This window comes from Miscanthus floridulus, chromosome 1 (assembly GCF_019320115.1).
Source record: "Miscanthus floridulus cultivar M001 chromosome 1, ASM1932011v1, whole genome shotgun sequence".
Classification (NCBI taxonomy): Eukaryota; Viridiplantae; Streptophyta; class Magnoliopsida; order Poales; family Poaceae; genus Miscanthus; species Miscanthus floridulus.
In genome coordinates this window covers 77,477,086-77,502,388 of record NC_089580.1, presented here as the reverse complement: position 1 = coordinate 77,502,388, position 25,303 = coordinate 77,477,086, and the positions used below count along the sequence as shown (strand labels likewise).

General features: G+C 47.2%; 1 protein-coding gene across 2 annotated transcripts; it reads right to left on the bottom strand.

Moving 5' to 3' along the window:
• Positions 1 to 2,174: 2,174 nt before the first annotated feature.
• On the bottom strand, positions 2,175 to 25,303 carry LOC136536485 (SAGA-associated factor 29 homolog A-like). Of its 2 annotated transcripts, XM_066528765.1 has the most exons (7): positions 25,042 to 25,300; positions 24,228 to 24,328; positions 18,729 to 18,811; positions 16,498 to 16,557; positions 9,898 to 10,048; positions 2,990 to 3,003; positions 2,175 to 2,530 (listed from the first exon to the last, which is right to left on the bottom strand). In XM_066528765.1, the coding sequence occupies exons 1-7, from the start codon at positions 25,085 to 25,087 to the stop codon at positions 2,428 to 2,430; spliced, it is 558 nt and encodes a 185-aa protein (XP_066384862.1). In that variant the 5' UTR covers positions 25,088 to 25,300; the 3' UTR covers positions 2,175 to 2,427. The 2 variants fall into 2 exon arrangements, with proteins under 2 accessions (XP_066384862.1, XP_066384864.1); XM_066528767.1 differs by lacking the exon at positions 16,498 to 16,557 and having other exon boundaries at positions 25,042 to 25,303.

Genomic DNA, 25,303 nt, shown 5'->3' with positions numbered 1-25,303 from the left:
CAGAAGACCATGACGATAGCCACGATCGATCGTGCACTAGAAGACGACGTAGCTTGCAAGTCAAGTTAGCTAGTCCCTCCCTCAGGCTCTCGACCCTTCGATCGGGAGAACCTCCTCTCTGTATGAGCCCTGACCCAAATTCTATATAAGGGTAGCCAGGGCACCCATCTCAGAACATTCTGAATCCTATACCGTTCCATTGATTCACCATAGTAGTAGGGCTCCTGAAGCTTCCCTTTGGACAGCCCCTCGCTACCACCTCTTTCGCCATTCTTGCACCCCCCCTCCATTGTAAGAACTTCAGAGCATTCAAGCGAGGAACACGCACTCGATCATCTCTGAGACTGGACGTAGGGCTCCAGCCTGAACCAGTATAAATCCTTATGTCTACTAGATGCTACCATCGTCATCCTAGAGCAGCGCGGCAATCACATAAGTTTACTAGTCCGGTTTACAAAACACCGATATATAGGGAGTGAGAGAAAGAAGAGTTGGAGAAGTACCGGGGTTGTCGGCTACCTCCACTAGTGTACTAGCTACACTTAGCGGAAGGAGTCCTAGAGCTAGCGGCTCCTCCACTTATACCTCTACGATCATCTTACTCATGATCGTAGAGGTACAAGTGGAGGAGCCGCTAGCTCTAGCACTCCTTCCGCTAAGTGTAGCTAGTACACTAGTGGAGGTAGCCGACAACCCCGGTACTTCTCCAACTCTTCTTTCTCTCACTCCTTATATTATTATAGCTAAAAGCTAAAGATGATTGGGGCCCTTCTACTTCTCTTCTTGTGTATTAAATGAATGCATAATGAAGGAGGCTTCCCCTTGCTTAAATAGGCTTCCTACGTCGGTTCACAGGGAGATATTTCCCGAAATCCCAGCATGCACCGCCTCTGTATGGCTCCCGGACACCGCCTTACGAAGGAGTGGACGAGCGGCGCCAGGTGGGGTGCGGGCGCACCCATGGTGCGGCCACACCCTGACCGGCTCCAATTGCCACCGCCTTTGCACGGTGGGCTCTTGTCTGGGCCTGGAGCATGGAACCGTGGTGTTTTCGGTCCAGTTGTGTCAGGTACGTGGTCTTTTGCTCCTTGTTTGCTTGGGTCGAATTGTGTGGATGTTGTACTTTGAGCCCATTTTGGTGTATTTTCATATTTGTTACCTGCAAAGAAATACTTCACCAAAACTTGTGGAAATGATCAGTTAAAAGTCCTATTTCTAGTTTGGTTGTTTGCTTTTGATGAATTTTATACTAGTGTTGGCGGTACAAAATGCGAGTTAAGAACCACCAACAATGACCTCTTTCTCCTCCACATCATTAAAAATCCTAATCCTAGGTGTCTCTGTAGATGACCTATGAAACTGTCTACGTGTATCAATGCATTGCCCCTAAGGAAATTCAGCAGATTAATCACAACTCATAAGATACCTTTTTTTTGTAGAAAAGTGGTTCTACTTACGTATCTGTAAAATTCATCTTTGCTGAGCTGATCTAACTCTACCAAAAATAATTTGGGATAAGCATTTGGAGCAAACTTTTTTTTTATTACGGAAAACACTATATCCATATCTATTTACAGGATATAAGCTGGCTATAAAAGTTATTTCATCTTAAATCGCAGGCACTATAGCCTGCACTTCAACGTGCGCCGAGCTAGAGATATGACCACCACATTGTCACACTCAAGACATCCTATCTTGCATTATCTGCTGCACTACAAATGCGCAACCGCGTCAAACAGTGGCGGATCTAGGATTTCGATCATGGGGTACGGACTAAAATGATCAATATTGAAATGATATAATTCGATTAATAAAATAGTTGTAAAGATATATAAATGAAACAAGTTATATTTTTTCATTATAAGTTCGCAACTAATTCTTATAAATTATTATAATAGAAACTAAACCTTCACAAACCATTCCGCGATTCTTGAAAGCGTTTAATGACGTCTTCATCACTTACACATTAGAAAAAGTCATGCGAGCTCAATAAATATGATAAAAAAATCATTTAAGTATTGATTGCCCATCTTGTTTTGAAGCGATTGTGCTTGTTTGTCTCAACCAGTCTGAGAGGGAGCTCACTAAAATTCTTTGCTTATCGGAAACTTGTGTAGTTACACACATCAACAACAAATATATTAAGTGGCAAAGAAAGTTGGACCATACTTGTACCCATGAAATCTTGGGATAAAATTTTGCAAGTTCAATAAGTTCTTCGTTGTCATAAAAAGCAAAGGAAATCACTAGATTCAAAAGCAACAATGCAAACAAGCTCTGTGTGAGACTTTTGCTAATTAACAATATATTATATTATACGTATATAATGTATTAAAGGGTATATGAACCTAGTATTTTTGCAGAAATTTTGGGGGTACAGCTACCCCCATGCACCCACTGTGCATCCGCCCCTGGCGTCAAAGATCTTCACTGACGGTGGCCCTCCGGGAGGGCAACCACCCTATAGAACGGCACAGCTCTTTGCGGCAGAGACCCGTCCTCCTCATCATCATCGAACTCCAGAATATAACTGTCAAAAGAGAAGTAATAGTCACAAAATAGTTTCAGGAAGACATAATACTACTACTTTCGATTACGTAGTACCCCCCACTCTCAAAATGCTGTGTTTTTTAATTTTGTCCTATGTCAAACTTCTCTGAATTCGTCTAAGTTTATCGAAAATGCAACATCAAATCAGTTTCATTAAATCAACCATGGAATATGTCTTGATGGTATTTATTTGGCATTTTAGATGTCAATAAATAAAACTTTTGCATAAACTTTGCCAACGCTACAAAAGCATGACAGTAACCCTAAATGGAAATTCCAGCCAAATGTAAACACTCCATTGTTTGAATCAAATGCCATGACCACAGTGTTGTAGGAGCAGACTGCAGTTTTCCGAAGGCAGACTAGAATATGAAATTGAACCTAAAACAAACCGTAAACAATGAACTAGTATGAGATTGTAAATGCACAAACAACTTACTCATCAGACTTCCTCTGGATTTTTTGTAGCCCGGTTTCACATCAACATGATGACAGAAAGACAAGAGCATTAATGACTAAGCAAGCCAACAAAAAAGGAGAGCCAATTAAGTACTAGTACCAATTTTGTGGTGGTCATAAAAGAACCACAGGTGAATTTAAGAAAATTAACAAATGTCCAGCAATTACCTGCGCAACATCTATGTGGATGTACCATGTCTGTACAATGCATATAAGCATATCAGTTTATACATGGCAACACGTAGTATACCCGCTGTCTTTCATGACATAATATTTCTTACATGATAGTTGTTTTTCTCAAGTGTATGAAGACCCTTATACTATAGACCCATATGGCCCATGAGGCACTATATATAGTCATCTCCACTTGTGGAGTGGTTATGCTCTCTGGTACCAAAGGTTTGTAACATGGTTCCAAAGCCATGGATTGGGGGTTAGGATTATACTATTCTAATTCCCCAACGATCCATTTTTTTTCTTGGGATCCTTCCTCTGTTTTCGCATGGTGTGTCGCCACGGCTTTCCTCTGATCCATGCGGTCGTCGTCGCGCCAGTCTTTCTTCTTCGTGCGGCCCGTGGTTATGCTCTCTGATACCAAAGGTTCGTAACAGTTCTCAAGGGTGGAGCCAAAACACAGGCAAGGGAAGGTGCTAACTACACTGCTAGTCTGAGCATGTCTTGATTCTAAGTATAAGATGCTGTGGTGCCAACCAGCTGGACCAGCATTTTGTAAGAGTTTTTGTTGCCTGGACCGGTGCTGCAGCACCAGCCCTGTCTCCGCTCTTGGTTGTCATAAAAGGAGGTACAACAATATTTCTCCTTAACAGTTATGTCAGACTACGTTACTCGCTTTTCTGCATTTACTCCCCAAACCCCACCCCACCCCACCCTGCACTGCAAACATCCCTATTAGACATATGGGCTTTGGGCAGGCCGTGCGGCCCTAGCCCAACCGGCCAACCTATACATGCATTAATACATACATACCTTGTACTCAACATAATATCTATTGTTCTACATATTTTCCCACTTACACATTCCCCAACACCTTATAAACTCATCTTGTTTTTAATCTTCTTCCAACTCCATAATACCCTTTAACTTGAATGATTCTACCAACAACTTCACATGTTAACTTTTGGCTTTCACAAAAAGCTCAATAATCTCAATGGTTAACATTGAATTAAGTTCTAGATGATGTGGGATCGTCAGTATACTTGGCACAAGGCCAGCCCATCAGCCAATGTAATTTCAGAGTTAAAAGTGGCGACATTCAGATTAGATCAGTTGCAAAAGTTGGTGACATTCAGATTAGTATACTTGCACAAGGCTAGCATGAGCGAAGCACTTCGAGACCCTGCAGAAGCTGGGGCGCAAGGAGAAGGCACGAGGGGTACCCCAGACCGACCACGTCGAGCAGCTGTCCGACACGTGCGTGGTGACCAAGCAGAAGCTCCTCGTCAGGCTTCGTAACGCGCGCAGAAGCAACTCGAGCTCGTCCACGGCGACCTGTGTGGCCCTGTCACGCTAGCAACTCCTGGAGGCCGGCGCTACTTCCTGCTCCTAGTGGACAACGCGTCCCGGTTCATGTGGGCGGTCCTCCCAACAAAAGCAGCAGCAGCAGTCGCCATCAAGCATGTCCACCGCGGAGGAATGCGGCCACAAGCTCCAGGTGCTGCGCACCGACAACGGACAGTTCACCGCGGCGGAGTTTGCCGCCTACTATGCCGGCGAAGGTATCCAGTGGCACTACACGCTGTACACGCCACAGCAGAATGGTGTAGTCAAGCGCCAGAACCAAACTGTGGTGGCAACCGCGCGCGCCCTGCTCAAGCAGAGGGGCATGCTGGTGACCTTCTGGGGAGAGGCAGTGAACGTGCGTGGTGACCTGCTCAATCGATCGTCGGCCAAGAGCGAAGGCAAGACCCCCTACGAAGCTTAGCATGGGCGCACGCGGGCGGTCGGATACCTTCGTACGTTCGGCTGCCGGTCATATGTCAAGGAGCTGAACCACCTCGGCAAGCTGGAGCACGCTAGGAGTCTTCATCGGCTACGCTGATGGCGTCAAGGCGTACCGTGTCCTTGACCCGACAACCCAACACGTGCGTGTGGCGCGCGACGTCGTCTTCGATGAAGGACACGGCTGCGGGACAAGGATACCAGCAGCGGCACGGCGACGATAACAAGCGACTTTGTCGTCGACTACGTGCATCTCGGAGGAGCCGAGGGAGCAAGTGAATCTGCATATATGTCCAGTTCACCTGCCCTGACACCCCAGACATCGTCGGCTCTATCGAGATCACCATCTCTAGACTAGGGGGTACCAGCAGGCACACCGCCTACGGTCACCACTCCACCAGCTATGCCGGCGGCTACACCAGCTTCCAACGGACGACGAGCAGCAACGTTTGCCACACCACTGGAGAACGACGAGGACCACCTCGACGCTGTGCACGATGACACCCCGCTGCGCTATCGCACCATGGACGACATCCTCGATGACCAGACGGAGCCGGCGATTGTGCAGCACGAGACCGACATCGAGCTCCACCTGACGCACACCGGGGAATCTTGTGCTTTTGCTCAGGCCGAGGGTGATGTAGCCTGGCACGCTGCAACGCAGCAGATGGATTCCATCGAGCATAACCGGACTTGGGAGCTCGTCGACCTGCTCGGCCCACTACCCGATCACCTTGAAATGGGTGTTCAAGCTGAAGAAGAAGAACGAGGCAGGGGAGGTGGTCAAGCACAAGGCAAGGCTTGTCGCGCGCGGCTTCGCCCAGCAAGAATGATCGACTACGACGACGCATTTGCACCCGTGGCACGTATCTAGTCCATCTGCGTCCTCGCACTGCCGGCCAGGAGGGGTGGCGTGTCATCACATGGACATAAAGTCGGCGTTCCTCAACGGCGACTTGAAGGAGGTGTACGTGTGGCAGCCCCCACGGTTTCGTCGTCACCGGCAAGGAGGGCAAGGTGCTACGGCTATAGAAGGCACTCTATGGCATGCGACAAGCACCATGGGCATGGAACGCCCAGCTGGACAGCACGCTCAAGGAGATGGGCTTCCAGCAGAGCACGCATGAGGCTCCGTTGTACCCGTGGGGCATCTGTCGCTCCGTCCTGCTGGTGGGCGTCTACATCGACGACCTTGTCATCACCGACGCAGAAGAAGCGAAGATTGAGGCGTTCAAGGCGCAGATGAAGGCCACCATCCAGATGAGTGACTTTTGCCACTATTTCTACCTCGGCGTCGAGGTGCACCAGGACGACACCGGCATCACCCTCCACCAAGCACACTACGCCAAGCACATCATGGAGTTGGGTGGCCTGGATGGATGCAATTCAGCCCACATTCTGATGGGAGGCTCAAGCTGAGCCGCCACAGCACGGCGGAAGAGGTTGATGCCACATAATACCGGCGCATTGTTGACAGCCTGCGCTACCTGGTGCACACCCGGCCAGACTTGGCGTTCACCGTCGGGTACGTGAGCCGGTTCATGGAGTGGCCAACGACGAAGCACTAGCAGGCAGTCAATCGGATCCTGCACTACGTAGAAGGCACCCTCTACTACGATCTGCACTACACAAGGAGTCCCAACGCGACGCGCGTCGTCGGGTACTGCGACAGTGACCTCGCCGGCGACATTGACATGAGTAAGAGCACAAGCGGCACGCTTGTCTTCCTCGGCAATCGTCACGTAAGCTAGCAGTCCCTCAAGTAGCGGGTGGTGGCGCTGTCAAGCTGCAAAGCTGAGTACATTGCCGCCACTTCTGCCACAACGCAGGCACTTTGGTTGGCTCGGCTACTGGGAAAACTGCTCGACAGGGTGGCCAAAGCAATCGAGCTCACGGTGGACAGCAAGTCAGCCCTGGCACTTGCCAAGAACCCCGTCTTCCATGAAAGGAGCAAGCACATCCGGATCAAGTGTCACTTCATCAGAAGCTCCTGGAGGACGGGAGTGTGAAGGCCAACCACATCAAGGCAAATCAACTTGCTGACATTCTCACCAAGTCTCTTAAGGCCAACCACATCAAGGCCGATCAACTTTCTGACATTCTCACCAAGTCTCTTGGGCGAACAAAGTTACAGGAGATGAGGGCGCGAATTGGGCTGATCCACATCAATTCAAAGACCACACACAAGGCTTACGGGGAGAATTGAAAGGACAAGCGCGCGCGTGTGTGTGTTAAAGCTATTAGAGCTCTTTAGTTGTTGAGTCTATTAGGGCTGATCACAGCCATTTCAACTTCTTGTGCTTTAGTTGTTAAGTTTGTTTTGCTTTTAGCTGTAAAGTACATCTTTAGCTCTTTAAATGGAATCGCAAGCAACTGCAGTAACAGTGCCAGCCGAACTCCCAATTCCAAGTTGTGGTTTGTTGTCTAACAGAGATAAGTCAATGCAACCTCAGGCCAGGCATAACCCTCTTCAATTTGCTCTAGCTTAGCCACTGTTGGCAAAGGAGCATCAGCTGAATTAGAGATCGTCTAGAACAAGCATACCACTATGGGGTTGAGGGCAGAATGTTAGCGAGAATCGGGAGTAGGAATGGCAGCAGGTCAGGGTCACGTCCCGTTCCCATGGGTTTTAGACCCAGCGGGTGCAGGAACAGGTCCTATTTTTTTTCCAGCAGGTCCATAGGTGGAGAGACCCAAACTAGGGCAGGTGTTGGGCCGGATCTGGCTGTTGCCCCGAGAGGACCCAAAAACTGACCTGCCAAGTCAACACAACCTACCAGAATAAACCTAACCCAACTAACAACCTCAATAGCAGCTAGCACCACATACAACATACCTAACCTAGCGACCAAACCCCCAGCGCCGCCGCCGCATGCGAGACACGAGTCCATGACAGCACCAACGCCTCCACCATCTCACCTGGCTTCTCTCCCATCCCTACTCCGGCATCCCAATGACGCGATAGTAGCTGTGGTAGTCTGGCACCAACACCACGCCACCAACACGCTACTCTGACTCCATGAGGCAACAAGGCCTGTTGTGGGAACAAGGAGGCGAGGAGCCTAACCCCAAACCTCGCAGATAGGTGGCGGGGCCGCGAACTCCTATGCTGGCTCTTCCTCTCAAGCCATATGGCAGGTCACGCATCCCCGGATAGGGCCGCTGTCTTTACCTCTAGCAAGGAAACTCCCCCTCCAGTCCTCTGATCCACGGTCCTCCAAAGCTGAGCCATATGCCCACACACTTTGTAGTAGCAAATCTGGGAGGTAGTTCACTAGTTAATTGAGTTCTAGATGAATTGTGCTACATTGTGCTGCTTTAGTGAGTTTAGTTTAGTTGTGAGACAACCAGCGACCAAAGAAATGCTCAAACGGATTTGGCATTCTTTATTCCTGATGCAATGATGTCGACCCTGGCATACTTGTGATCTCGAACTGTATTTTCACAGAAGCAGTTGCAAACGAGTTTGACATTAAGGGCCTGTTCGGGGCTGCTCAACAAACTCCACCTTGGAGCAGAGTTTCTAAAGCACCTCTTTAGGTGCTCTCACAACTCCACTTTTTTTCCTAGAGCAGAGTTTGGGAGCTGCATCTATTTGGCTAAAAAAGGTGGAGCGGAGCAGTCCCAAACAGGCCCCTAAACAGAGATTTTTCTTTCACCTGGTAACTAGTACTACTATTGACATGTTATCCTCAGGGACTCAATTGTTGGCCAACAAATCCCATTTGTTAGTGTACCAAAGATGGCATATATTTTCCTCTGCATTTTTTTTACGGTGTTTCTCATGTAATTTCTGTTGCATATGTTACCAGCCATATAGCACATCTTCTGCATTTTCAGCAATATCAACTCCTAGCAGCAGTGGATCTCAAGCGGCTAGTGCATCAAATGTAAACGCCTGAGCTACTTGTACACCGACATTAGAGCAGTCACAACCCAAAAACTATGGGATAGTTTCCTTACTTGCCATATCATGTAGACACTACACATAGAAACTATATTCCCAATGGATTATTTTTACAAAATACTTTTCAGCCAATCCACTATCTTCTCTCTCCTATCATCCACCTATCACACTCTATCTTGGTGCCCATGTAGACAGTTTCATGTACTAGAAACCATTTCCTTCTCTCTCCACCTTAATTCCAATGCGACGTCACCATTTTGCTTACTTACCACCTAATTAATGCCATGGAAAGCATCCTAGTCATCCCATTGGGACTGCCCTTATTGGCTAGATAGTGAATGTGTCCTTGTGAATTGTGATTGTGGACTTGTGGTTGTGGTAAACCACTGTAAAGCATATGTGCTAGGTTGGTTCTAGACTTTGGTTGCAAAGTAGTTGTGGTCATGTGGTGTGGTGTGGTGATTGTTAAATTGCTCTATGCCCACATTTGCCTTTCTTTTTATAAAGTACATGTGAAGATATATCTTCTACTACTGTCATGCTATGGTTACTTGGGTTTCAGGGGCCCGTCGGGTTCAAGGGGCTTGTCAGGTTGGGGGTGGGTGCTGATTTCCACCCAGATCGAGTCCGGAGCCAGGTCGTGTTATCATTTCGGGTTTCAGGGCTTCACCCAGCCCCCGACCCACCCTGTTGCCATCCCTAAGGGCCACACTACAGTGGACCCTATAAAGTCCTGTAGTGCATGGACAAAGTGGCATCTTTCCTAGCCTTGCTGCCAAGGGCAAGGGCTTAAACGTGTTCCACATAAGCATCCTGAAACCATGGCACGGCACGCCACTAGAGTCATCTCACAACTACTTCCTCTACCAATAGCTGACATTCCAGCCACATAACATTGACGAAGTTAAACATGACAATAGTGCATAAATGCATCATATTTCAAAATTGAAGTACGCAAGGAAATTTTGCATCATTATTATGACTAACTATCCATAGTTTTAGTGTGCATTTTAAGATGTTACCTTACGATGAGAAGCTACGGTAGCTCTGTATAATGCTGTTGTGCCAGGATAAACCGCTAAAACTTGTTGACCCTGCCCAAAATCTGGGGCACTCGAAGGACCCCCCTTCTTTGGAAATGGAATAATGTAAGACATAGGCAACTTGTACTTCCTGAAAAGCATAGAAAAGGGGCACCATCAGTTCGAGCCAAACCTTAAGAATAGGGTCAATGAATACCCACAGTTTACTTAATTTCAAATAGCGTTTCTAATGGAGATGAAACCCGAAAGAAAATCGTTGGGGCGTAACCCTCTTAGCGACGCACCATATCGAAACCCAGGTATGGTGTTAAATGAGCAAGGGCCGGGTCGTCACCCCCGTGACGCGTCGTGTCACGATCTGGACATGGTGTCAAGTGATCAAGGATCGGATCGTCGCATCCTTAGTGGCGCGCTACATCGGCGTCCGGGTGTAGTGAAAAATGAGCAAGGGTCTTCACATCTGATTCGACGGGAGCGAAGGGTAAGGAAGCTAGTCGAACCAACTAGGATCCGTTTAGGCAGTTGGAATATAGGGTCGCTTACAGGTAAGTTAAGCGAATTAGTTGATACCGTGACTAGGAGGCGTGTAAATATATTATGCGTTCAAGAGACTAAATGGAAGGGTCAGAAGGCGAAGGAGGTGGACAATACAGGTTTCAAGCTTTGGTACACAAGGAAAGTTGCGAATAGAAATGGAGTAGGAGTTTTGATTGATAAGAGCCTCAAGAATAGTGTGGTGGGAGTGAGAAGGCAAGGAGATAGGATTATCTTAGTCAAGCTTGTCACTGGTGATATGGTCTTGAACGTAATTAGTGCGTATGCCCCCCAAGTAGGCCTCGACGAGAGTGCTAAGAGACAGTTCTGGGAAGACTTAGATGGCCTGATTAGAGCTGTACCCAGTAGTGAGAAGCTTTTTATAGGAGGAGATCTTAATGGGCATATGGGTGCTACAAGCGCAGGTTTCGAGGCAGTTCATGGAGGTTTTGGGTATTGTAGTAGGAATCAGGAGGGGGAGGAAATTCTGGACTTGGCGATAGCTTTTGACCTGATGATAGCCAACACTTTCTTTAGAAAGAGAGAATCTCATCTAGTGACCTTCAGTAGCGGACAACACTCTAGCTAGATTGACTTTGTCCTCACAAGAAGAAAGGACAAACAAGCATGCTTGGGTTGCAAGGTGATACCAGGAGAGTGTGTTGTTTCTCAACATAAGCTTTTGGTGGCAGACTTTCGTTTTCAGATGTGTGCCCGTAGGGATAAACAAGCTAAGATTGAAAGAACAAAGTGATGGAAACAGAAAGGGGAGACGTCAGAGGTATTCAGGGAAAGGGTTATCAAAGAGGACTCTTGGAAGGAAGAAGAGGACATAAACAACATGTGGGAGAAGAAGGCAACCAACATTCGGAAGGTGGCCTCAGAGGTGTGTGGAGTAACCAAAGGAAGTGGAGGCGAGGCTAAAGATACTTGGTGGTGGAACGAGGAAGTCCAAAGGGCTATTAAGGAGAAAAAAGAGTGCTATAGACGCTTGTACCATGACAGGAGTGTGGACAACATAGAGAAGTACAAGGTGGCAAAGAAGACTGCAAAGCGAGCTGTAAATGTGGCAAAGGGTAGAGCGTACGAGGATCTTTACCAACGTTTGAGTACGAAGGAAGGAGAGAAGGACATTTATAGGATGGCTAGGGTTCGTGAGAGAAAGACAAGGGACTTCAACCAAGTTAAGTGCATTAAGAATGAAAGGGAGCATCTCTTGGTGAAGGAGGATGAGATCCGACATCGATGGCAAAAGTATTTTGACAAATTGTTCAATGGTGAGAATACGGACACAACCTTTCTGTTGGATGACTCTTTTGATGACACCAATAGACGCTTTGTGCGGAGAATCCAAGAATCTGAGGTCAGAGAGGCGTTGAAAAGAATGAAAGGAGGTAAGGCGATGGGACCGGATGGTATCCCAATCGAGGTGTGGAGATGCCTCGGGGACATAGCTATAGTATGGCTAACCAAGCTCTTCAACCATATTTTTCGATCGAACAAGATGCCTGATGAGTGGAGAAGTATATTGGTACCGATCTACAAGAATAAAGGTGATATTCAAAGTTGTACTAATTACCAGGGAATTAAGTTGAAGAGTCATACTATGAAGCTATGGGAGAGAGTTATCGAGCATCGCTTGAGAGCAATAACGCGGGTCTCTATGAACCAATTTGGTTTCATGCCCGGAAGGTCAACCATAGAAGCCATTTTCTTAATAAGACAAGTTATGGAGCGGTATAGGGAAAAGAAGAAGGACCTACACATGGTTTTTATTGACTTGGAGAAGGCTTATGATAAAATACCAAGGAATGTTATGTGGTAGGCTTTGAACAAACATAAAGTTCCAACGAAGTACGTCAGGCTCATTAAGGACATGTACAACAATGTTGTGACTAAAGTTCGAACAAGTGATGGAGACACGGATGACTTCCCGATTAGGATAGGACTACATCAAGGGTCCGCTTTGAGCCCTTATTTGTTTGCCTTAGTGATGGATGAGGTCACAAGGGACATACAAGGGGGCATCCCTTGGTGTATGCTTTTCGCGAACGATGTAGTGCTAGCTGATGAAAGCCGGATAGGAGTGAATCAGAAACTGGAGTTATGACGGGAGACTTTGGAGTCCAAAGATTTTAGACTCAGTAGAACTAAAACTGAGTATATGAGATGTGACTTCGGCACTACTATTCGGGAGGAGGAAGATATTAGTTTGAGAGGTCAAGCAGTGTCTAGGAAGGATACCTTTCGATATTTAGGATCAATGCTACAAAGAGACGGGGATATTGATGAAGATGTTAGCCATAGAATCAAAGCAGGTGGATGAAATGGCGGCAAGCATCTGGTGTCCTATGTGACAAAAGGGTACCACAGAAGCTAAAAGGCAAGTTTTATAGGACGGCCATTAGACCTGCTATGTTGTATGGTGCAGAATGTTGGCCTACGAAAAAACAACATGTTCAACAGATAAGTGTCGCGGAAATGTGTATGTTGCGTTGGATTTGCGGTCATACAAGAAGGGATCGAGTTCGGAACGATGATATACGTGATAGATTAGGGGTAGCACCAATTGAAGAATAGCTGAGTTGAAACCCAACTTGTTTCAACTCTAGCCTACCCCAACTTGTTTCAACTCTAGCCTACCCCAACTTGTTTGGGTTTCAACTCTAGCCTACCCCAACTCTAGCCTACCCCAACTCTAGCGTTTGGGTTTCAACAACAACAACAAAGCCTTTAAGTCCCAAACAAGTTGGGGTAGGCTAGAGTTGAAACCCAACAGAAACAATCAAGGTTCAGACACGTGAATAGCTGTCTTCCAAGCATTCCTATCTAAGGCTAAGTCTTTAGATATATTCCATCCTTTCAAGTCTCCTTTTATTGCCTCTACCCAAGTCAACTTCGGTCTTCCTCTGCCTCTCTTCACGTTACTATCCTGACTTAGGATTCCACTACGCACCGGTGCATCTGGAGGTCTCCGTTGCACATGTCCAAACCATCTCAACCAGTGTTGGACAAGCTTTTCTTCAATTGGCGCTACCCCTAATCTCTCACGTATATCATCGTTCCGAACTCGATCCCTTCTTGTATGCCCGCAAATCCAACGCAACATACGCATTTCCGCGACACTTAGCTGTTGAATATGTCGTCTTTTCGTAGGCCAACATTCTGCACCATACAACATAGCAGGTCTAATCGCCGTCCTATAAAACTTGCCTTTTAGCTTCTGTGGTACCCTTTTGTCACATAGGACACCAGACGCTTGCCACCACTTCATCCACCCTGCTTTGATTCTATGGCTAACATCTTCATCAATATCTCCGTCCCTCTGTAGCATTGATCCTAAATATCAAAAGGTATCCATCCTAGACACTACTTGACCTTCCAAACTAACATCTTCCTCCTCCCGAGTAGTAGTGCCGAAGTCACATCTCATATACTCAGTTTTAGTTCTACTAAGTCTAAAACCTTTGGACTCCAAAGTCTCCCGCTATAACTCCAGTTTCTCATTCACTCCTGTCCGGCTTTCATCAACTAGCACTACATCGTCCGCGAAAAGTATACACCAAGGGATGTCCCCTTGTATGTCCCTTGTGACCTCATCCATCACTAAAGCAAACAAATAAGGGCTCAAAGCTGACCCTTGATGTAGTCCTATCCTAATCGGGAAGTCATCCGTGTCTCCATCACTTGTTCGAACTCTAGTCACAACATTGTTGTACATGTCCTTAATGAGCCCGACGTACTTCGTTGGGACTTTATGTTTGTCCAAAGCCCACCACATAACATTCCTTGGTATTTTATCATAAGCCTTCTCCAAGTCAATAAAAACCATGTGTAGGTCCTTCTTCTTCTCCCTATACCGCTCCATAACTTGTCTTATTCAGAAAATGGCTTCCATGGTTGACCTTTCGGGCATGAAACCAAATTGGTTCATAGAGACTCGCGTTATTGCTCTCAAGCGATGCTCGATAACTCTCTCCCATAGCTTCATAGTATGGCTCATCAACTTAATTCCCCGGTAATTTGTACAACTTTGAATATCCCCTTTATTCTTGTAGATCGGTACCAATATACTTCTCCTTCACTCATCAGGCATCTTGTTTGATCGAAAAATATGGTTGAACAACTTGGTCAACCATACTACAGCTATGTCCCCGAGGCATCTCCACACCTCGATTGGGATACCATCCGGTCCCATCGCCTTACCTCCTTTCATCCTTTTCAACGCCTCTCTGACCTCAGATTCTTGGATTCTCCGCACAAAGCGCCTATTGGTGTCATCAAAAGAGTCATCCAACTAAAAGGTTGTGTCCATATTCTCACCATTGAACAATTTGTCAAAATACTCTTGCCATCGATGTCGGATCTCATCCTCCTTTACCAAGAGATGCTCCCTTTCATCCTTAATGCACTTAACTTGGTTGAAGTCCCGTGTCTTTCTCTCACGAACCCTAGCCATCCTATAAATGTCCTTCTCTCCTTCCTTCGTACTCAAATGTTGGTAAAGATCCTCGTACGCTCTACCCTTTGCCACACTTACAGCTCGCTTTGCAGTCTTCTTTGCCACCTTGTACTTCTCTATGTTGTCCACACTCCTGTCATGGTACAAGCGTCTATAGCATTCTTTCTTCTCCTTAATAGCCCCTTGGACTTCCTCGTTCCACCACCAAGTGTTTTTAGCCTCGCGTCCCCTTCCTTTGGTTACTCCACACCTCTGAGGCTACCTTCCGAATGTTGGTTGCCATCTTGTCCCACATATTGTTTATATCGTCTTCTTCCTTCCAAGAGCCCTCTTTGATAACCCTTTCCCTAAATACCTCTGACGTCTCCCCTTTCAGTTTCCACCAATTTGTTCTTTCAATCTTAGCTTGTTTATCCCTACGGGCACGCACCTGAAAACGAAAATATGCCACCAAAAGCTTATGTTGAGAAACAACACACTCCCCTGGTATCACCTTGCAATCCAAGCATGCTCGTTTGTCCTTTCTTCTTGCGAGGACAAAGTCAATCTGGCTACAGTGTTGTCCGTTACAGAAGGTCACTAGATGAGATTCTCTCTTTCTAAAGAAAGTGTTGGCTATCATCAGGTCAAAAGCTACCGCGAAGTCCAGAACTTCCTCCCCCTCCTGATTCCTACTACCATACCCAAAACCTCCATGAACTGCCTCGAAACCTGCGCTTGTAGTACCTACATGCCCATTAAGATCTCCTCCTATAAAAAGCTTCTCACTACTAGGTATAGCTCTAACCAGGCCATCTAAGTCTTCCCAGAACTGTCTCTTAGCACTCTCGTCGAGGCCTACTTGGGGGGCATACGCACTAATTACGTTCAAGACCATATCACCAACGACAAGCTTGACTAAGATAATCCTATCTCCTTGCCTTCTCACTCCCACCACACCATTCTTGAGGCTCTTATCAATCAAAACTCCTACTCCATTTCTATTCGCGACTGTCCCTGTGTACCAAAGCTTGAAACCTGTATTGTCCACCTCCTTCGCCTTCTGACCCTTCCATTTAGTCTCTTGAACGCATAATATATTTACACGCCTCCTAGTCACGGTATCAACTAATTCTCTTAACTTACCTGTAAGTGACCCTACATTCCAACTACCTAAACGGATCCTAGTTGGTTCGACTAGCTTCCTTACCCTTCGCACCCGTCGACTCTGATACGAAGACCCTTGCTCATTTTTCACTACATCCGGGCGTCGATGTAGCGCGCCACTAAGGAAGCGACGACCCGATCCTTGGTTACTTGACACCATGCCCAGATCACGACACGGCGCGTCACGGGGGTGACGACCCGGCCCTTACCCATTTAACACCATACCCGGGTTCCGATATGGCGCGTCGCTAAGAGGGTTACGCCCCAACGATTTTCTTTCGGGTTTCATCTCCATTTAAGTGGCTAAGTTTTTACATTGGCTCGCCACGCCTAACACAACCCTCCTCCTTTACCAGGGCTTGGGACCTGCTATGCTGGGACACCAAAGGCGCCCCACCATAGGAACTAAAAAAGGACAGATAGTTAGGAACTTAAACCTCTCATACTTTTGGGTGCTCTCTTCGTCATCACCTGGTTCGTCGTCAAGTACTTCATACCTGCACATGCATCAATATTAAATGAGTGATACTTACAGAACGATGGTCACATATAAGGCAACAGCAACAGGCACACTAAAATGTTATGATCGCTGATACGTTGTCCAGGGGCAACTAGCAAGGGTTATCACAAACATGATATAAATCTCATCAAACTATATTGCATGCCAAGCCAGTAACAGCTTGTCATTACTTCCTCTCTACATGATAAAATGCAATGCCCACTTTTCCTCTTTTTCTTATTTATTATTGGAGTATGTGTGTATTAAGGCCCATATGGCCCATGTATGACTCCTATATAGCTACCCTTCTAGGGTTAGCCCAAGAGGCTAAGGAATCACAATTCTATCATGGTATCAGATTAGGTTTCCCCCTTTCCTCCCTCTCCCAGCCGCCAGGCAGGCAGCCACCGCCGGCAGCCGCTGCCGCCATGGCCGGTGGCCCACCACCTCCTCCCCCTCCCTCCTACTTCCACTGCTTCCCCCCTCTCCCTTCCACCTGGCTCTCTCTCGCTCCTGGCCCGTGCACCAGCTGGACGTCAAGAATGCCTTTCTGCACGGTACTCTGACTGAGACAGTCTACTGCAGCCAGCCTGCGGGCTTCGTTGACTCTTCTCGTCCTGATATGGTCTGCCGGCTCAACAAGTCCCTCTACGGCCTCAAGCAGGCCCCTCGGGCTTGGTACTCTCGATTTGCTGCTTACCTGCTGACATTGGGATTCGTGGAGGCAAAGTCAGATACTTCTCTGTTTATCTACCACCACGGAGCTGAGACTGCCTATCTGCTGCTCTATGTTGATGACATTGTGCTCACAGCCTCCAGTCCGTCACTCCTCCGGCGTATCATCACCTCTCTTCAACAGGAGTTCGCTATGAAGGATCTTGGTGTGCTCCATCACTTCCTCGGGGTCATAGTTCAGCCTCGTCCCACCGGTCTCCTTCACCAGCGACAGTACACTCTTGATATCCTGGAGCGAGCTGGGATGACTGACTGCAAACCCTGCTCCACTCCAGTTGACACTCAGGCCAAGCTGTCAGAGGCAGCGGGCAACCCAGTGCTAGACCCCACTGCGTACCGGAGCCTTGCAGGAGCACTTCAGTACCTCACCTTCACCAGGACAGACATCACCTATGCAGTTCAGCAAATATGCCTCCACATGCATGATCCCCGAGAGCCCCACCTCACTGCTCTCAAGCGCCTCCTCCGCTACCTCCGAGGCACTGTCGACTACGGCCTGCTACTCCACCGGTCTCCCTCCACCGAGCTCGTCGTCTACACTGACGCCGACTGGGCCGGGTGTCCAAACACTCGGCGCTCCACTTCCGGCTACGCTGTCTTTCTGGGCGGAAACCTGGTGTCCTGGTCGTCCAAGCGCCAGCCGGTGGTCTCCCGTTCCTGTGCCGAGGCGGAGTACCGCGCTGTCGCTAACGGCGTGGCGGAGGCCTCCTGGCTCCGCCAGCTTCTTGCCGAGCTCCACAGTCCCCTCCCGGAGCACGCTTGTTTACTGCGACAACGTCAGTGCGGTGTACCTCTCCACCAACCCTGTTCAGCACCAGCGGACCAAGCATGTGGAGATCGACCTTCACTTTGTCCGCGATCGGGTCGCCATCGGCGATGTTCGGGTCCTCCACGTCCCGACCACCTCCCAGTTTGCCGACATCTTCACCAAGGGCCTCCCGTCCTCCACCTTCTCCGAGTTTCGCTCCAGCCTCAACATCACCGGTGGCTAGTTGCGTCTGTGGGGGGGGCTCGTGTGTGTTCTTCTTTTCATGTCCAGTCTGCAACTCCGCTGCGCCGGTAGTTCAGACTGCGGGGGGGTGTTGGAGTATGTGTGTATTAAGGCCCATATGGCCCATGTATGACTCCTATATAGCTACCCTTCTAGGGTTAGCCCAAGAGGCTAAGGAATCACAATTCTATCAATTATGGTGAGATTCAGTGCTGGAGATGTCATCCCCATAGCTGTCTCAGTTTCTGCATGGCAATTTTTAGCAATACAGCGGATACCTTAAAATTTCCTATTTTCCCATCAATAATGTGGTGCCTTACCCAGGATCTTGTAAGAAAGGTTAACATTACCTCCATTCAAAGGTAATTTTTCCCTCGAGTAAACTTTTATATCACAAACAAATGTTTGCCCTACAGATAGAAAAAAATAAAACAGATACATACTCTTTTGTTTCCTTATCGAAATGTATGACCTTCACGACGAACCACTCATCCTTTTCGTCATCTGATTTTACCCTAGCAGCAACCTAAAATGGCAGAGATGAAAGTAAGTTGTAACTATTAAATAATTAAACAAATATACATAAAGCATGCATGTGCACCAACAGAAGGAAAGAGCTAAAGCTATGCACTACGCATTGCATTGCTAGAGCTCAAAATCTGAGTAACCAAACTTAGTCATTGTCCTATAATATGATGTTTATAATTAGTTTTAACTTTGAGACTGGCTGATAGTCTGATTAATTGTATAAATGTCAAATCAATGATAAGGAGATTTTATGACGTAATAATATCCATAGCAAACATATTAAACCATGTTCCAGACAGTCGGTTTGATTTAATATTTAATAATATTGCAATGTATAATTTATATTGTGCGATAGGGCTACCTTAGTTGCTTTAGAGTCAATCTACCCTATTATCACTTAATCGGATGTTTTACGATGAGAATATCACAAAAATTTCATAAGGAATTAACACCAAGCTCAATTCTTATATATAACAATAACAAAGTAGGCTAAGTTGAATATTTATACAAGTATTTTTCTTGAAGTACACTAATGACTTGTTTCCTGCAACACAAATTCAGTGTCAACCAAAACCAAGTTATAGTTTAAAACAAACAAAAGTTCTTGTTTGGACTATTTGTCATGTGGGGAGAGCAGTTTAGCCGCAGAGCTAAGAAGGCAGGAACAGCTGGCCAGGAAAGTGGCTAATTTGCTGTTAATTAGAGGCGCACCATTAGCTGGTGCTAATTTAGAAACATATTAATGAGTGATTGAGAGAGAGATTAGAGGAGTGATTGGCAGCCTAGTGCCTATATGTAAGCCGAATGGCTCCTGGTGAAGGATTAAGCAAGAAGAATATTCCTATCTCCTAATCTACCTTCCTCGTCTTAATCTCATTATCTTCAACAATAGGGCACCTAGGGGCAAAACCTCGCTCCAACCTCACGGATCGAGGCTACGAACTACGTAGCCGAGGTCTAACTACCCTAGACCTCGACACCCTTGACTGTAAGACATAATCTGCTGCTCCCCAACTCTCTTTGCTGCAGATTAGGAGATGAAGCTGGTCAGCTCAGCTGTCCAGTCTCTGCTGCTGTAGCAGTAAGGCAATAGGCCACCTCTAGTACATTAGTTGGTAGAGGGCTTCATCAGCCATGTCTTGGTAGTGGGCTGATCTAAGCCAATGTAATAGTAGTACTAGGAGTAGGTAGTTGGTGCACTCACCATACCTTAGTGTACCTAGTAGAGGTACATGTAGTTGTATACATACTACCTCAATGCAATTGGAAAAGGCAGTTCAGTTGCCACATTCAAAGTTCAGAGCTGCTGCTGCAGCTCGTGCAGTGTTTGTGTGTGTGCTGTGCTCAACTCCTTCTACCTCTAGCCAAAGTGAGTGTGTGGGTGTGCTGGTAAACTGCCATGAATCTAGCTCGCAAACTGGAGTTGCAGGACCACTGCGCGGTCGCCAGCGCTCCGACGCTGCACCAGCCAGCCCGTGCTCCGGTGCGCACCCTCCTTCCGGCGCCTCAGCCGCAGCTCCCCCTTTCGGCCCCGAACCCCGCCACAACAACACTGGCGACGATCACCGTGGAAGGCCACCCGGTCCAGCGCCTGTCCCAGGCCCAGATGGAGGAACGACGCCGCCTCGAACTCTGTTACAACTGTAACGAGAAGTTCGGGCGCAAGCATAACAAGGTCTGCCAACGTCTCTTCTTGTTGGACAGCGTGGCAGAAGAGGAGGAGCCGGTCAACAGCACTGAGGCGGCCACGGACACGCACATTTCCCTCCACGCCATTGCCAGGGTCCGCACCAGCGAGACGATGCAGATCTGTCTCCAGATCGGCGACACCACCTTTCTGGCACTGCTGGACTCCGGCTCCACCCACAATCTCATCTCAGAAGCGGTCGCGGCCAACACGTCTCTGCCCTGCAGCACCGCGGCCGCGTGAAGGTGACAGTGGCCAAAGGGGAGCGCGTTCCCTGCCTAGGGATGCTCCGTCAGGCTGCCTTCTCCGTCGACAACGAGAGCTTCATTGCCGACCTCTTCGTCCTCCCCGTAGACGGCTACAACATCGTCCTCGACACCTGGTGGCTCGCCTCGCTACGCCCAATCCTATGGGATTTCGGCGACCGCAACATGTCCTTCTGGCACTGCAATCACCGTGTTTGATGGCAGGGTGTCGTGGCCCCCGCAGGCCCCACGCTGCACGTAGTCACAACCGGCGACATTCTTTTGAAGCCCCTATTCGCCGACTTCGCCGAGCCTCATGGGCTGCCTCCTCCACGCTTCCGCGACCACAACATTGCCCTCCTGCCAAGGTCGCAGCCGGTGGCTGTCCGCTCCTACCGGTACCCCGCCTCCCAGAAGAACAAGCTAGAGCAGCAGTGTGCCGCCATACTAGAGCAGGGCCTGATCCGTCGCAGCTCCTCCGCGTTCTCATCGCAGGCGATTCAGAAGCGCGCGTACGACCAGCTCCGTCACGCCGTCGCCTATGCCGTGGGTGCGCCGGCCTCTCTGCTGCAGGCCACAAAAGGGAAACTCAAGCCACGCTCCTATGGCCCGTACCGTGTCGCCGAGCTAATCAGCGACGTCGCTGTTCGCCTGGGGTTTCCTCCGCGCGCTCGCCTACATGATGTGTTCCATGTGGGGCTTCTCAAGAAGTTCATCGGCACGCCGCCAAATGCCCCGCCACCTCTACCAGTCATCCACCATGGAGCAGCTGTTCCAGAACCTGAGCGGGCAGTGCACACTTGCTTCACCCGTGGCATGCAGCATGTGCTCGTCTAGTGGAACGGGGAAGCAGCGGCCTCAGCAACCTTGGAAGACATCGACTCCATCGAGCGTCATCCCAATTTCCAGCTCGAGGACGAGCTACTCGACAAGGGGGGGGGGGGGGGGGGGGGGGGAGAAGATGTCATGTGAGGAGAGCAGTTTAGCCGCAGAGCTAAGAAGGCAGGAACAACTGGCTAGGAAAGTGACTAATTTGCTGTTAATTACATGGGCGCCATTAGATGGGGCTAAGAAGCATATTAATGAGTCATTGAGAGAGAGATTAGAGAAGTAATTGGCAGCCTAGTGCCTATATGTAAGCCGAATGGCTCCTGGTCAAGGATTAAGCAAGAACAATATTCCTATCTCCTAATCTACCTTCCTCGTCTTAATCTCATCCCCTTCAACAATAGGGTGCCGAGGGGTAAAACCTCGCCCCAACCTCACGGATCAAGGCTACGAACTACGTAGCCGAAGTCCAGCTACCCTAGACCACGATGCCCTTGACACTATTGGAGATAATACAACAAAATTTGATAAATTTAAACATGGATTTCGATATATTAAAGATCTTATCACAAAGATGGATTGCAATGTGCATATTTATATGATCAAACTACACTTTCTTATAAGCAAAATTTTATCAAGGTTTACAATTTTGCCTTTGGATTTTTGTAGGATATAAACTAGGCCTAGCAAACAGAGTTGTTGAAATATAATCCAAGTCTCATAAGCTTCGATAATTCTAGCTAAGTGATAAAAATCTACTTAAAGTAGCAATTTAGATCCCATTAAATGTCAATGATTACAAGCCTCATAAGCTTCGATAACTCTAGCTAACCGATAAAAAACCTGTCTCTAGAAAGGCAAAAAGTAATTCTCGTTCAAATAAAGAGAATGGAAGAATTGGTGGACCTCCCATTTTCAAGGCAAGCCTCAGCAAATCACATGTAATACCATCCTAATATATTAGTTTTCTGTACTCCAGAAGTCAAAATTGTGTCATTCTAACAATATCCAAATTCAAACACTTAGACGCATGGTTTTTTTCTCTCTAACAAGCAGGAGAGTTGCATATCATTATATTAAGAAGAAAAATGGGGGAGAGCCTTACAAACACACACACCCACATGACAAAACCAATTTATCAAAAACTAGACCTGTGTGACAAAGATCAAATAACCCCGATCAAAGCAACCACACTACACCAGCTAAAGGGCGATAAGGTAGGAGATACCTAGAGCCCCGGCCAAACCCCAAAAAAATAACTCCTTGCCAATGAGTGGTAAGGCTATGCCAAGCTTGGAGAAGCACCATCAACCACATTTATTACGATGAATCCACAGGTCCAAGCGCTAATGATAACAAGGGAATTGAGACCTTTCTATAATTGATGCCAGCCTGCAAATTGATTCTTGCACACCAATCATCAAAGAACTTGTTAAGTATATGAAGGCCCATCTAATATAGGCTCATATGGCCCATGAGGCTCCTATATATAGTCATCTCCACTAATGGAATGATTAGACTCCCAAATCCCAAGGTTAGTCACACTCCTCACTGATCTGCGGGGAAAATAACTGCAGGCCGACTCTTTGTACAAGTTTGAACCAGAACTCTCTTGCAAAAACACAAGACAAGAGCGAGTGGTTGATAGATTCTTCAGCTTGATCACAGTGAGATCTTCAGGAGAGGAAGCCCTCTTCTTGACAAACAGTCTTCTGTCCAACACCAGTCATGAGCTACCAACCACAAGAAGAATTTACATATTCCTGGAGCCCAGGTTCTCTTTTTTTCTCAAACACGCAGGAGGGCTGCGTATCATTATATTATAGAAGATAAAAGACAGGAAAAGAACCCGAAGTACACTTGGTTTAAAAGGTTAAAGACTTGCCAGTGCTTAAAGAATGGAGCCTAGGTTCTCCAAATTCTAGAGACCAAAACTAAGTCATTCCCTGGAAGAGGTTTTTGTAAGCCGACTTTGCCAAATATTGGCCACTTGAAGATAAATGCCAAATACGAGAATCTTCAACACCAGGCTGCAGGATGACATCCCTGACAATATCCCAAAGAGATAGAAATTCTAAGATGACTCCCACAATTAGAGCGCCTTGGATATCAAGACCCACAAATTATTTGAGAGGGTCTGCTGTACAGTCCTGCTAGCTCTCCTGAACGCGTGGTTGCCATTATGGATGTTTTGAGGGAGGGACATATGCAAAATCAGTGCCTCCAACAAATTGCAGCAAGTCCTACAGTACTACTCCGTCTATCCTAAAATATAAGGCATTGAAGCATTTACAATTAGTCCCAAATTATAAGGGATTCTAGGTGAATTAATTTCCCTAGGCCCCCACATGCCTACCTATGGAACCCAACACAATGTTGATTGTCAACCGAACCACCAAGCTCAAATATGGTAAGCACAATATCTCCCCACGATTAAGGGAGGGGGCTTTACGTGCATAATTTGCTTTACCCATAACATGTTCTAGAAATCCTAGGATAATTATATTTCAAGATGAAGGGAGTACTTCAAAACACAGGGAAGTTCCTATCTTTTCCTACATAGAAGGTAGAAGCTTGCCTAGTAAAGCATGCACTGATGAATACAAGAAATATAAAAACTAACTCATGTTATTAAATAAAGCTGAAGTTGAAACCTGCTCTCCTTTCAGGCTTGCAGCTTGGTCAAGTTGATTCCTCATAGATGCAGCAGAATCTGTATCAGACTTGATCCTCTTCTTTTTCTGCTCACCAACTTCTGAAATATAGAAAGCAACTATGGAATATAAGAAACCACCTTCTGTCATTCCAGGAATCCCTCTATGTCCCCCAAACCAAAAAGGTATTAGCTAGAAATAGAACAAACTGTGATTAAGCACGAGGATCAGAAACATGATTGTTAATCGTCATTGCAAAAATAGACGGATCAGCAGGATACTAATTACTTCCATACACTACTGCAAAACATAGTAATTCCAGGAACAGAATTAGAGCAATCCATGACATGCCTGCATCAGGCGCAGTCCATAGATTTTGGTGACATTGAGCAACACTAGAAATATGGGCCCCTTAATATAAACATCAAAATATTTGACATGCCTGTATGCAGTTTTAAAAATATGCTCCCAGTAAAAACATCTACATAAAATTTCCTACAACTTTTGTATTCACCACAAAAATTATTTCGGTCATCTACTATTTTTAATCCAGGCAACAACATATTCAGTCAGATCTGAGAGAGTCTGCAACACAACTTCGAAATTCCATAAGTTCTGACATATCCAACCTCTGCACTACTGAAATTGTAGATAAAAAGAATGTCTACAGACCTTTGGTACTCTGGCTCACCTAACAAGCGACAAAAGTAGAAGGGAAAAACGAAATAGATTTGCTCGGTTACCCAAAGTAGAGGCTAAACGTGGGGAACAGAAGGGAAATCAACTTATTAATTCCACATATTCATGAGTTTACCTGTTGGTTGCAGCCTGCTTGCTCCCCCCTTCCGACCAGAAGCCATGGTGCTCTGACCTTGAGTGGGGGGAGGGGGGTCGCGGATTCTGGAGGGGGAGCGAGGGGGGTCGCAGTTTCTGACTGACTCGGCGTGAGGAGGGCGTAGTGAGGAGCCAGGGCCTGGGGGACCGACGCCTGGAAGTCGTAGTCGGGCAGAGTCGGCGTCCTGGAAGGCGCCGCCTGCTGCGTCGGGTCGGGTAGCGTGAGGGGCGGCGATTTGCAG

What these genes read in the sequence shown, in the direction of transcription:
- LOC136536485 (XM_066528765.1), bottom strand. Translation starts at nt 25,087, where the DNA reads ATGGCTTCTGGTCGGAAGGGGGGAGCAAGCAGGCTGCAACCAACAG. An exon ending in TTCGATAAGGAAACAAAAGA is followed by an intron (nt 16,558 to 18,728) that starts GTATGTATCTGT and finishes ATGCATGTGCAG; the next exon opens with GTATGAAGTACTTGACGACG. An exon ending in AGCACCCAAAAGTATGAGAG is followed by an intron (nt 10,049 to 16,497) that starts GTTTAAGTTCCT and finishes TATGCTTTTCAG; the next exon opens with GAAGTACAAGTTGCCTATGT.